Source organism: Pezoporus flaviventris, unplaced genomic scaffold, assembly GCF_033815535.1.
Source record: "Pezoporus flaviventris isolate CSIRO_AGI_PZ_B2104156 unplaced genomic scaffold, CSIRO_AGI_Pfla_v1 ptg000097l, whole genome shotgun sequence".
NCBI classification, from domain to species: domain Eukaryota; kingdom Metazoa; phylum Chordata; class Aves; order Psittaciformes; family Psittacidae; genus Pezoporus; species Pezoporus flaviventris.
Window position 1 is genome coordinate 2,507,540 of NW_026892645.1, and position 12,812 is coordinate 2,520,351.

General features: G+C 60.2%; 1 protein-coding gene across 1 annotated transcript; it reads left to right on the top strand.

Moving 5' to 3' along the window:
- The first annotated feature begins 2,226 nt into the window (after positions 1-2,226).
- PTGS1 (prostaglandin-endoperoxide synthase 1) lies at positions 2,227-12,526 on the top strand. Its single transcript, XM_061476600.1, has 10 exons — positions 2,227-2,420; positions 7,269-7,385; positions 7,483-7,623; positions 8,324-8,467; positions 8,834-9,015; positions 9,122-9,205; positions 9,521-9,767; positions 10,616-10,902; positions 11,543-11,690; positions 11,900-12,526. Exons 1-10 carry the CDS (start codon positions 2,312-2,314, stop codon positions 12,253-12,255), a joined length of 1,815 nt encoding a protein of 604 aa, XP_061332584.1. The 5' UTR covers positions 2,227-2,311; the 3' UTR covers positions 12,256-12,526.
- The last annotated feature ends 286 nt before the right edge of the window (positions 12,527-12,812 follow it).

The following is a 12,812-nucleotide window of genomic DNA, read 5'->3' on the forward strand; positions in this document are numbered from 1 at the left end:
TCCCCCTGGACCATGGTTGTGATGCTCATGGGGCTCAGCAGTACCCCACTGGAGCTTCCTCTTGCTGCTACAGAGCCATGTCGGGTGTTTGCTGGCAGACCCAGTGCCCACGCTGCCAAACCCATGGCAAACCTCCAGATGTTCCCCTTTAGTGACCCGTGTGGCCCCAGCCCTGTGCTCGTGCCAAGGGAGGCTGTGACCCCACCATGATGCCCAGGCAGCACCAGGCCAGGGCCAGGGCCTCCTGTGGGTACCCAGAGCTGGCTCCCATCCTGAGACATGAGCACAGGCACCCCGGGTCGCAGCTCAGACAGAGACAGACATCACACAGGGGAACGGGCCTGGGTACCAGGAGAGATGCCAGGAGCAGTGGGGCTGCCCCACACCCTGCAGCTGCCATCTGCAGCCCCCTCCCTTGTCTGGCACTTTAAGGACAGACCCTCGGTGGCCCTGGCGCGACAGCCACAGCCTTGGGCTACTGCAGCCGCTTCCTGCATTGAGCGAGAGAGGGATTATTAAAACCTGACAGGAGGGAAGGGAGCAGGCAGTGAGCGCTGGGGCTGCGACATCCCTAAAGGCTGCTGGGCTGGCCCAGGGGGTGTGAGAGGTGCCAGGCTCTGACAGATCCCATGTGCTGTGGTCAACAGCACTTGGGCATCAACTGCGGGGTGGGAGGAGAAAGGCAGAGCTGGGGTTGGTGGTGCCGCCTGTGGGGACAGGGAGGAAAATGCTCACCCGCAGGGTAACCCACTCTGTGGGGCTGGGATGCCGTGGGGCAGGTGGCAGCAGTAGGTGAGGAACCCGGTGCTGCTCCACTCCTACAGACCTGGAGCTCACAGGCACAAGGTGGGGGCACAGGGCAATGCCTTGGTGAGTGTTTGACACCGTCCCCAGTGCTCCTGCTGAAACCATCCCAACAGCCGCCCAAACCCCATCCTCTGTGCTGAACCAGCACCCTGCCCTGGCTTTGTATTTGGTGCCCATCCAGGCAGCTCGGCCTCTCCCCACCTCAGAGGCCAGGGTGAGAGGCTGGATGTGCAGTGCCCCGCGGGACGGTGCTGCCTGCAGGCAGGAGCAGCCCTGGCCCCGGCACACACTGACTGCCCCAACTGCACACGTGCACCAAAACCTGCCCCTCATTCCCAGCACACGCTCATCACTGGGAGGCAGCCACTGTCCCCACCCTTCCAGAGTGATCAGGAGCCTGCTGAGCTCATGCGTGCGTCACGGCTGATGCATTTGCCTGCTGAAGCTGGATCTGAGGCCCTGGCTCGTTGTCGGACACCTCCAAGGGCTGCTCACCCTGCAGGGTTGCTCCCTCCCCACTGCTGAAAGCCAGCAAAGCCCCACAGCGTGAGACCCAGACCCACAGTCTCTCTCCCTCAGCCCCACTCCTGTCCTGTCCCCACCTCACAGCCAAGTGTAGGAAGCAGACAGGGGCTGCGCACGCCCTGGGTGCTGCTCTGCAAGGAGGTGACAACAAAACCCCATTTAATCTTGAATCACACCCAGCCCTGTGCCGGGGTCTCTGCTGCTGCTGCAGAGGAGGGTGAGCAGCCACAGCCCCCGTGCTCTGGGTACCACCAGGCTCAGGGACATCCCTGAGGCTGTCCCAGCAAGGTCTGCAGCCCATCATGCTCCAAGCCACCCCAGCCGCATGCAGAAGGCTCTTCAGGCTCAGTGCAGTCCCCTGGTGATTCAGGTGCCTGGGGCTGGGCTGGGCTGATCCTGTCCGTGCTGTCAGTAGCCAGGCAGAGAACACCCAGCCATGGTTCCACTGATAAACTCAGCTTTCCTGGCTGTTGGTGGCTGTGGGCAGCCTGCCTCCTGGCACCGACCTGCAGCCGGTCAGAGCAAGCTGAGCCAGGCCCATGGCCCACGGCCCTGCTGCTGCTGCCTGAGCTGTAACAGCGTGCCCGGGCCATAGCGATCCAGGCAGGGGGCTTGTGGGTCAGGGGATGGGCATGGAGATCCTCGGGGGAGCAGGGTGTGGGCATGAGGATGCTGCGGATGTGAGGACCAGGGGGATGTGGGCACCGCGTCGGGAGCCCTCTGGGACAGGGGGACCAGAAGGTGGGTCTGAAGCTGCTGGGGGGGATCAGGACCTGCAGGGACCCGGGGGCTGCCAGGGGGCTCCTGGGGCACGCGTGGCTCAGGGCAGGACCAGGGGTGGCCGCGGGGCTCCGCAGTGCGCGCTCTGGGCTGTCGGAGGCGTCCTTGTCCCGTCGCGGGCGGGAGGAGGCGCGTCTGGGACGGGAGCGGCGGGGCCGGGCCGAGGGCGGCGGCGGGACGCGGCGGAGCTGCTCTCGCCATGGGCGGTGGGCGCCGGGACCGGGCTCCGCCGGCCGCGGGGCTGCGGCTGCTCCTGGCCCACGCCGTGCTGCTCTGCACCAGCGGGAGCGCCGCGACCGACGGCTCCGGTACGAGGGCGGGGACAGCACCGGCAGGGAGGGAAGGAGGGAAAGGAGGAGACAGCCCCGGGGCAGCCTGCACCGGGGCAGCGGCGACGCCCGCACCAGGGGGGATATCAGGCATCGAGGGGACCCGGGGAGGGAGGGGGGAGCCAGCCCCGGGGATGCGGAGGGATCTGGTCCTCGCGGTGCCCCGGAGGCGCAGGGGACCGCAGGGGCGGTCGCTGCTGCCCCGGCGCTCGGGGAGAGGTCGGAGCCTTTGCCCCAGAGCTGGGACGGGTCCCCGGGGCCGGATCGTGCCCATCGCCCCGGGCCGGTTCTTGCCCCGTCTCTACCGGATGGGGCAGTGGGCTGCGAGCAGAGCCCCCGAGAGGAGGGCAGGGAGGGCGGGCAGGGGCGGCGGGGGGCACCCGGAGCTGCAGGTTTTGTCCCGTCGCGCCTGACTGGGGAGCAAAACCAGCCCTGGAAAACAAACTTCCCTTTACCCCCCGCTGCGCCGGGGGGGACCACACGCAGCGGCTGCAGGAGCCGCGGATGGCCCGAGTGTGACCGCGGCCGCACCACAGCGCAGGGCTCCATCCAAGGCCACCGCTGCCCATGGGGCAGGAGGGGACCGCAGCCACGCTGGGGTGGCCCTGACACCAGGGTGAGGGGCACCCGCTGCTCCCTGCAGCTTCCCATCTGGGATCAGGCTTCTGGAAGAAAGGATGGCAATATCCATGAATGAATATCCCCACCAGGGCCCTGCACACACCAGAGGAACTGCAGTTTGGGGGTGAGGATGGAGGGTTGGGAGCAGCAGGGATGGCTCCAGTGGCCTCAGCCGTGGTTTCACTTCCCTGCCCACGTGCTGCAGCAGCTCACTGCACGCTGGTACAACCACAGTGGGCTCAGGCTCCCCCTGCACCTCCGGTGTCAAGGAGTAACGCTGTGTATGGAAGGAATCCATGGAATGTGTTGGCAAAATAAACCCCTTCTTGAATCCCATCAGCTCCATCCCCAGCTCTTCAGGTGCAGTCTCCTCCAGCTCCTTAATGGAGCATTGACTGCAGTCCTTATTCCATGAAATGAGCTTCCTCCTTGCAGGAAAACTCCATCCCAGAGTGAAGCTCAAACCAGACTATGTATGTGGGCTGCATCCCTCAGCAGGGCTCTGCCCAGGTTTACCTGTTGCTGTGGGAATTGATCTGCCCAGACCCAGAACGTGAGCATACATGTCTGAAAGGGGAGCACAACCCCGGCTTGCAGTGCTTTGAGGCCCCAAGGCTGTGGCCACGCAGCAGGCAGCCATGTGGGGGAGGCCCATCGGGATGGCTGCCCAAGAGGAGAGATCCCATGGGATAGATCCAGCTGTCACCCACTGCACTGGACCATAGGTGGTGGGGACAAGCAAGGGACAACCTCTGTGTGGTTCCTTCCTTGGCATGGCCTCTCCCAGCATAGATTTCATCTCTCTGAGAAGCTCCTCTCAGGGGCTGAGGACAGCCAGGAGCAGCATCCGTGTGTCCTGCTGTGCCCAGGACAGGGCCTGGGAACACACTGGGGTCCCACATGCCCAAAGCAGCTGGGTCAGATGCACCCTGGAATGACACAGCCACGACCAGCCCCTGGAGCTGACTGCTTCGTGCCAGGATCAAAGTGAAGTTCACTACGTGGGGAAAGAGGAGAACATTCCTGGGATACACATGAAAGGCTCTTCCAAGCCCAATTAGGGAGGCAGATACCTGATTGAGGAATGAGGGGAACGGTGCAATGCCCCGAGGTGCTGTCAGCAGAGCAGCCTGGCTCCTGCTCCTCCCCAGCATTGCCCCAGGAGGACCACAGCCCTAATCTAGACCTTGGATCTGCTTTCGAAGCCCAAACAACAGGCTGCTTGCTGCGAGCGGAGCCGAGCTGTTCTCCTGGGATTCCTCTGTTTATTACTGCAGACCCTGCTCTTGGCGGCTGTCGCCTCCAGGGGTGTAGCTTTGTGCAAGGGCTTTTGCACAATAAACCTGATTTTCCTCTCCACAGCCATCCCACAGCTCCCACCGGCAAACAGGAGGTGCGGCAGCACCCAAACATCACCGTCAGCCCGAGCTCCAGCCGTGGGGCATGTTGGGCACAGACCCCAAGGGCAGGGGCACTGATTCATGCCTGTTTCTATAGCCCTCCTCCCAGCACAGCCCCTCTGCCATGGGGCCCGTGGAGCTTCAACAGGGCTGCAAAGGGAGCCTGGTGCCGCACTGAGAGCCCTGGGGCTGCATCACCAGCACCAGCCACTCGCCCGCAGCCCATCCTCATGCCCATCAGCCTGGCTCAGGTGCAGGGAGGAGCATCCCTGAGGCCCACGTGGCACGCAGCTGCGGCCCTGGCGCGCTCTTCTGCTCGTGGTGCTGCCAGAAGTGGTTGCAGATGACAATCTGCCTGCGCTGCCTTTGCTGTGAACAGCTTTTGGGCCCGAGGAGACAGAAAAACAAGTGCATGATCCTTTCATCATCTTCAAAGACCGCAGCCACGGAGCAGGGTCCCATTGAGCAAGCCTGGCTCCATCCCGGCCGTGATTCACCCCAGGTTGCTCTGGCTGCGGTTTGCAGAGCGGATGTTGTCCTGAAATCTGGCATTTCCCACCAGTGATGGAGCGTGTTCACCAGCTTTGCCACCACCAGCACTGAGCCTAGCAGCGGCATTCCCACACCTGGAGCCATCCCAACAGCGCGGGTGCGGGATTCCAGGCTGGGGTGGGGAAAGGCACCGCAGGAGGGAGGCTCCGAGAGGATGCGAAGGGGTTGCTGTCGCGGGCCAGGACACGCTCCGGCCCCTTCCCACCCTTTTTGGCTGGAACATGCCATTCCCGGCGCACCTCCGGTACCCTGTGGGGCTGACACCACCGTGAAGGGTGGGAGGAGGCAGCTCGGCTGAGCCCGGCATGCTGCCAAACCCGGCTCGGAGCAGAGCTTGGCCACGATGTGCTGTGGAACCCCGTGCTGAGAAGAGCTGTGCAAGGTGAACTTCTCCTGGCTCCATACGTCAGCTGGAAACGGGGCTGTGGCGGAGCCTGCGGCAGGGAGCATCTTCCCAACACTGTGGCTGTGGCAGCCCCGCATCCCTGCGTTACACTGAGCGTGGCACAGGGATGTCGAGCTAGGTGCCGAGTGCAGAGGTTCCGAAGCAGGAATAGCCCAGAGGATACTGGGGCTGCACTGAAACATGGGCCCCGTTGTGAAAATTCCCATCTTGGAAAAGCCCGAATGGGTGGTCTGACCGCAATCTGTGTGAGATAAATAAGCTCCGAGATGAAAGGGAGTCTGATGGGAAGGCTGGGATCTGAACGTGTCTTTGCAAGCCGGCCCCTGTGACACGAGGGGTTTGGGATCACAGAGCTGCTGGCCAAGCCCCTGCTGTGCCCTGGCTGGGACACGGAGCAGCTCTGCAAAATGAGCTTTGTTTTCCGAAGATGCTAATTTTGAGCTGCAATTTCTGATGGAAAAAATGTGGTTCCTATTCCGTGTGCCTGTCCCTCCGCCCCAGCCTTGGCACCTGCTCCCACATTCCTGAAGAATCTGAACCAGGTCTGGTGAGCTCATGGATCATGCAGAGAAGCCAATGGACCCCAGAGATCTTCCTTCATCAGCTGCGACACTGAGCACACCAGGGATGGTTCTCGGCATCCATCCTTGCCCCTGCAGCTGGTGGCACCGGAGCAGAGCACTGTGTTGGTGGTTCCTGTGTCCCCAAGCGCTGTGCTTCCCAGTGACCACCATCCTGCTGATGGGCACCAAACCCCTCAGCCAAGGCTGCTCCAGGAGGTTTTGTCTCTTGGCACTTTCATTCTCCTGGTTCACAGGCTCTGCCCCGGCTCTGCAGGGACTGACCCAGCCTGGTGATGCTGAGGATGGTTTCGGGAGGCAGCAGTGCGGAGGACACCTGCATTTCCAGCAGTCCCTGGGCTGATGAAAGGCAGGGGCATCTCCAGCCACCCCAGCTCTTGGTTCTCTTTCTCCCCTGAGTTTTGTTGCCCCAGGATGGATCAGAGGGGCTTGGTGTGGGTGGGAGCCTTGCACTGCCCCAGAGCTGGGAGCTTCTTTATGTCGGGGGGTTCTCCCTCTGTCCCACAGGATCCTGCCGCCGTGGGGCCCGCAGGAAGGGGCCCTTATCTCATGCCTGCAGGCTGGGGCACGGAGGTGGCAGAGGAAGGGGCTGGGTGGGAGCTGGGGACCGGGCGCAGCGGTCGGCCCTTTCCATCCGGTTGGAGCGGCAAGGAAGGAGGAGACGTTTGCCAAAGCAAACTCCAGCCCTCACAATCGCTGTTATTCTTAACACCAGAGCTGTGTTTGTGCTGCTGGGTCCTGCACTGGGGCTCTGGGGCACAGCAGCCCCTGTGCACGGGGGCAGGACATAACCATGACATGGCCCTGTGGTGGCACCGGGCAGGACAGGGCCCTGGCAGCAACAGCAACGGGGGGGGACAGTGCTTGCAGCACCCATTGGTGTGGGGCTGTGGGGTGCAGATGGCTCCTTTGGCAATCCTGGGTGTTTCAGACAAGGCCAACCTCCACAGGGAAGAAGGGGCAGTGCTGAAGCGATGCTCCTGCCCAAAACACCTCGCCAGGGAGGTGGGAGAAAAGCTGAGCAGTAACATCTGCTGATACTGCAGTTGTCAGGGCAGCGCTCGGCTCCTGCAGCACGTTGTTGACACCAGCCTTGGGGCTGCGCTCATGCATGTGGCTGGTATCAAAGCACCTCACTGCAGGGGACCTCCCAGGGATGCATCCCCCTGAGCAGGACCCACCTTGGCTGTGTCCCCCCATGAGGAGCAGGGAGCTGCTGGGTGCAGTGATGCTGCGGCTGGATGGTGATGCCTTTCTCTGCCTGCAGTGAATCCCTGCTGCTACTTCCCCTGCCAGCACCAAGGGGTGTGTGTGAGGGTCGGCCTGGGAGGATACGAGTGTGACTGCACACGGACGGGATACTCTGGGGACAACTGCACCTCCCGTAAGTCCCTCTTGCCCAGAGGACCCCCTGGCACCCCATGGGGCCGTCAGCGGCATCATTACTGGGGTGAGTGATCTGCCTGGTCTGTGCCCCCCAGCCGAGCTCTGGACACGCCTCCACAACCTGCTGAAGCCCAGTCCTGCCTTCTACCACTTCATCCTGACCCACTTCAAGTGGCTGTGGGACATCATCAACAGCACCTGCATCAGGGACACGCTCATGAGGCTCGTGCTCACAGGTGAGGGGTTGGAGCAGGTCTTGGAGTGCAGCAGGACTTGGGGACCCTTGGGCATCAGCAGAGGTGTGGGTAGGGGTGGCACTGATGCTGAGTGCCTCCCAGGGACACCGTGGCTACCAGGCTTGAGTCACCTCACTGCGAGACCCAGGGAGCTTGTCCCCCATCACTCCATGCCCCTGTCACAGCATCACCCTTCCCATGGGGTGCAGGGGGTCTGCAGGCTGGGCTGTCCGTGTGTCCCCATCCACACCAGACTTCCAGCCTGCTGGAAAACACGAGCAGCTCTTGGCACGCCATGCTCCTGGGGCCAAAGGGCTCTCAAGCAGCCGCACGGAAAGCAGACTGAGGAAATATGGCCCTTGTTATTCATGTCCCCGCATTCATAAATATTTAGGTTCCAGCTCTTGGAGCTGCAGCAACATTCACAAGGCTCCGGCTGTTGGCTTTACCATTTCTATGTGGTTGTCATCTCATTCATCATCCAAGAATCCACTTAGTGCGTTAGTACAAGCCTTCCTCCTCTGCAGGGAACTGCAGCCTTTAAAAGGCTCGGAGCAAAGCCTGGGATGCCCCCATGCCTCTGCTGCTGGTACCTTTACGGGGTGTAAGGGGTGGGTGTCTGGAAGCACTGGGCTGTGAGCAGGGGCTGGGGACAGAGCCCATGGGATGCTGCCGTACGTGACTCCCCCTCTCTTTTCAGTTCGTGCCAATCTCATCCCCAGTCCCCCCACCTTTAACTCTGACTATGGCTACATCAGCTGGGAAGCCTATGCCAACGTCAGCTACTACACCCGCATCCTCCCGCCCGTGCCGGATGACTGCCCAAAGCCCATGGGGACCAAAGGTACGTGGCTGGCGCAGCACCAGTGGGGCTGAGTCGCTGGAATAGCACCCTGGGTCCATACCTGGCGCAGCATCGGTGTTTCCCATCCACCCATGCCAAGCTTTCACTGCTATGGATACACCTACAGGGCACTGCTTCCTCTGCTCTGCCCATGCTGGCCTGCAGGCAGGAGTTGCCTGATGGTATCCAAAGAGCTGCTGGGGCATGTCACAGCCTGTGTAAGAGGGCTGTGAGAAGTCTGTGCAGAGGCATCGCTGCCTGGTGCTGCAGCAGACTCAGCACAGCAATATCAACAGCCCCATGGCCAGCACTGGTACCCAGCTGGGCTGGCGCAGGGCATCTGCCCTCAACCTCCATCCTTTGCAGGGAAGCAGCAGCTCCCTGACCCCCAGCTCCTGGCAGAGAGGTTCCTGCTGCGGAGGAAGTTCGAAGCTGATCCCCAGGGCACCAACCTGATGTTTGCCTTCTTCGCCCAGCATTTCACCCACCAGTTCTTCAAGACATCCGGGAAGATGGGACGCGGCTTCACCAAGGCGCTGGGGCATGGGGTGAGGGATGCCGGAATGCCTGGGGGCGTGGGGCATGCAGCAGTGAGGAGGGGACCAGGGCATGCATGGCCTTTGGAGCAGCATTGATGCCATGCTCTCTTGGCAGGTGGACCTCGGGCACTTGTATGGGGACAACTTGCAGCGGCAGCACCAGCTGCGACTCTTCAAGGATGGGAAGCTGAAGTTCCAGGTAGCCAGCACAGGCAAACATGTCTCAGCCCTGTGATCCAGAGCTGTTTCAAGCCACATCCCTCAGGCAGCTCCAGGGAAACCCCAGCCCCTTGTGGCTGCCAGCCAAAGATGCCTTATCAGAGGGACAAGCATTGGGGTGTAGCTGTTCTGACGGCAGCAGGCATTCCGCAGTTGGGGCTGTATAAGGGAGGTGTTTCTGTTTCACTCACTGCTTGCAGGAAAGCAGCCCTGGTACCTGTAGGGCCTGGCTGGACAGGCTTTCACCGAGGTGGTTTTCTCCCCTCCTCTCTGTCATCCTGTTCTTGTCCTCAAGGTGGTGGATGGAGAAGTGTACCCCCCCACGGTCACCGATGCCCCGGTCCACATGGTCTACCCGCCTGCCACCCCCAAGGAGAAGCAGCTGGCGATAGGGCAGGAGGTGTTCGGGCTGCTGCCGGGGCTCTGCATGTACGCCACGCTCTGGCTGCGCGAGCACAACCGTGTCTGTGACGTGCTGAAACGGGAGCATCCCACCTGGAGCGACGAGCAGCTCTTCCAGACGGCTCGGCTCATCCTCATCGGTGAGGACCAGCGGAGCCGCGGGGCACAGGCAGCACAGAGCCCTGTGCCCATCTCCCTGGGTGTCGTGGTCTGAGCCCAGCCGGTAACTCAGAACCATGCAGCCGCTCGCTCACTCCCCTTCCTTCTTCCCTCCCTGCTCCCGGAGGGATGGGGAGGAGAATGGAAAGAATGTAAACCCCATGGGCTGAGATAACAGTCCGGTAACTGAGGTGTAACACAAACCACTGCTGCTGCCCCCAGTAATAGTGATGATGTTCTCAGGCTAAAGTTGAAAACACAGCACTGCACCAGCTACTAAGGAGGAGAAAAATGACTGCTACAGCTGAACCCAGGACACTGGGCAAGCCCAAGGACTTGAGCATTGTTTGGTCTCTGAAGGTAGTGGCCAGACTGGCTTTAGCGGCAGGAGTTTCTTTGGCAGCCTTCCGAGGATCGCTGGCTTTGGTCCATAGAGCAAACATGGGCTTTGAGCCATCAAAAATATTGATTTTGAGTAATTTTGTCGCAATTTTGAATTTTTGCATTTTAATGTTCATTATGAATGTACTGTAATCTCACGGAAAGTCATTCTTGACCAAACTCCAGACAAATCCCTGTCACCACCTCATCTGCAAGCAGCGTGTCGAGGTCAGCTTCCTCAGGAACCATTTCGGTTTTGGCAGACTGACCTTTGCTGCTTATAAAGTGATTCACTGACAAATTCCCAACCAGCAAAACAAGCCCATAGTCAGAAAGGTCCCGGGGGGATGAGCGCTGGGAGGTGCTTCCATAGCATGTGGGTAATGTCTCGGGGTACAGAGCTGGTATCTCCTGCTGCTGACAGCCGCTTCTCCTGCCTCTTAACCAGGGGAGACCATTAAGATCATCATTGAAGACTACGTCCAGCACCTCAGCGGGTACTACCTGAGCCTCAAGTTTGACCCCGAGCTGCTGTTCGGGACACAGTTCCAGTACCGGAATCGCATCGCGGTGGAATTCAACCAGCTCTATCACTGGCACGGGCTGATGCCCGACTCCTTCGTCATCCAGGGGGAAGAGTACAGCTATGAGCAGTTCCTCTACAACACCTCCATGCTCATGGACTATGGCGTCGAGGCACTGGTGGAGTCTTTCTCCAAGCAGATTGCGGGAAGGGTAAGGTCTTCTCTGCCCTCCCTGCCAGTGCCGGGGCTGTGGAACCCTGGGAACATCCCTGTTCCCATTCAGCAGTGGGTCCTATCTTACACATAAAGCCTTCTACTCAGGGAGGCACTTGATGGGCAGGCCATGAGCACCATAGCAAGGCTGGGCTTTGGCAGCCCCTTTGGTTTGCTCTCAGGAGCCTGCGGTAAGCTGGGATCCTCTAGCCCAGACCGGGCTGTGGAGCAGCCTGGGCATGGGAGCAGCACTGTTCTTTGCTGCCATCACATGGATGCTTTCCTCCAAGTGACTGCATCTCCATTCCTGACCCTCTTTGCTTGTGCAAAGTGCAGACTGGCTGTTGTGTGTTTGGGTTCTCCCAAACCCATCATCTCTCCCCTTCACCCAGGCCATTGGATCACCATCCACCCAGGGCTTCTCCTGCACCATTCTCTGACCTGCCCTGGGAACTGATAAGCCCAAGCTGCTCTATAGCTGTTCCCTGGCACTGTGCAGTGATTCCCCCTCTTCTTGCTGCTGTGCTGCTCTCCATGACACTGTGCCCAGGACATGGATGCTTCAGTGCAGTAGCTCTGGAATGGATGCTGGTGCCTCTTGTGCCTCACGTGTTCCTCCTTGTGTTCTCACCCTCCAGATCGGTGGGGGACAAACCATCCACGCCAATGTCTTGAAAGTGGCCATTGGGGTCATCAAGGAATCCCGGCAGCTCAGGCTCCAGCCGTTTAATGAGTATCGGAAGAGGTTTGGCATGAAGCCCTACAAGTCCTTTCAGGAGCTCACAGGTAGGGCTGCAGTGCTGCTGTGGGAGCTCTTGGGGTTCACTGGGGCAGTGCAGATGCTCTGTGCCCACGCTGGGGTATAAGACCATGAGCTGCTCCTCTGCAAGCTGGCTGGGTTGTGGGAGCTGCCACGTTCCCGTTATCCACAGCAAGGCCAGGCCTTGCCTGGGCTGTTTCCCTTTCTAAAGCACTCTGACGTTTGCTTGGTGCAGGAGAGGAAGAGAAAGCGGCAGAACTGCAAGAGCTGTATGGAGACATTGACGCTCTGGAGTTCTATCCGGGCTTGCTGCTTGAGAAACCCCAACCCAATGGAATCTTTGGGGAAAGCATGGTGGAGATCGGAGCTCCATTCTCCCTGAAGGGGCTTCTTGGAAACCCCATCTGCTCCCCAGAGTACTGGAAACCCAGTACCTTTGGTGGAGCAACTGGCTTTGACATAGTGAAGACAGCATCGCTCAAGAAGCTCGTGTGCCTCAACGTGAAGAAGTGCCCATACGTGTCGTTCCGTGTGCCGGATGCTGCGGAAAGGGGCAGCCCTCAGGATGGAGGACATTCAACGGAGCTCTAGCACCAGCACAGCCTGCCCAGGTACCGGCAAAGCTGCGCTCCAGGCCTGGCGCTGAGCATCCCATTCCTTCCTGAAGGTAGTGGGGACGCCCACCACTGTGCTGAGGAGAAGCAGGACAGAAGGTGGTCCCATCCTGGGCATCATCCACACCAGGCCTCTAGGAGAGGCTTGTACCAGCCCTGTGAAAACCCCGAGTGCCTCAGGGGCTGTCCTGCGTTCAGCTGTAACAGTTGTTTTTCTCCTCCTTAGTAACTGGTGCAGGGCTGTGTTTTGTTTTACCCTGAGAACACTGACAACACCAATGTTTTAGTTGCTGCTCAGTGATGCTTACTCCAATCAAGGACTTTTCAGTCTCTCATGCTCTGCCAGTGATGAAGGGCGCAAGAAGCCAGGAAGAAGCAGAGCCAGGACACCTGACCCAAACTGGCTAAAGGGATATTCCATGCCATAGCACATCATATCCAGGATAGAAACTGGGGGGAGTTACCTGGAACGCCAAATCGCTGCTTGGGTCAGGCTGGGTATCGATCAATGGGTGGTGAGCAATTGTACTGAGC

Bases quoted from the DNA above. Each gene is read 5' to 3' on its own strand.
- PTGS1 (XM_061476600.1), top strand. From the start codon at position 2,312: ATGGGCGGTGGGCGCCGGGACCGGGCTCCGCCGGCCGCGGGGCTGCGG. The intron at 7,386-7,482 runs GTAAGTCCCTCT...TGTGCCCCCCAG, and splicing joins TGGGGACAACTGCACCTCCC to CCGAGCTCTGGACACGCCTC. The intron at 9,016-9,121 runs GTGAGGGATGCC...CTCTCTTGGCAG, and splicing joins CCAAGGCGCTGGGGCATGGG to GTGGACCTCGGGCACTTGTA.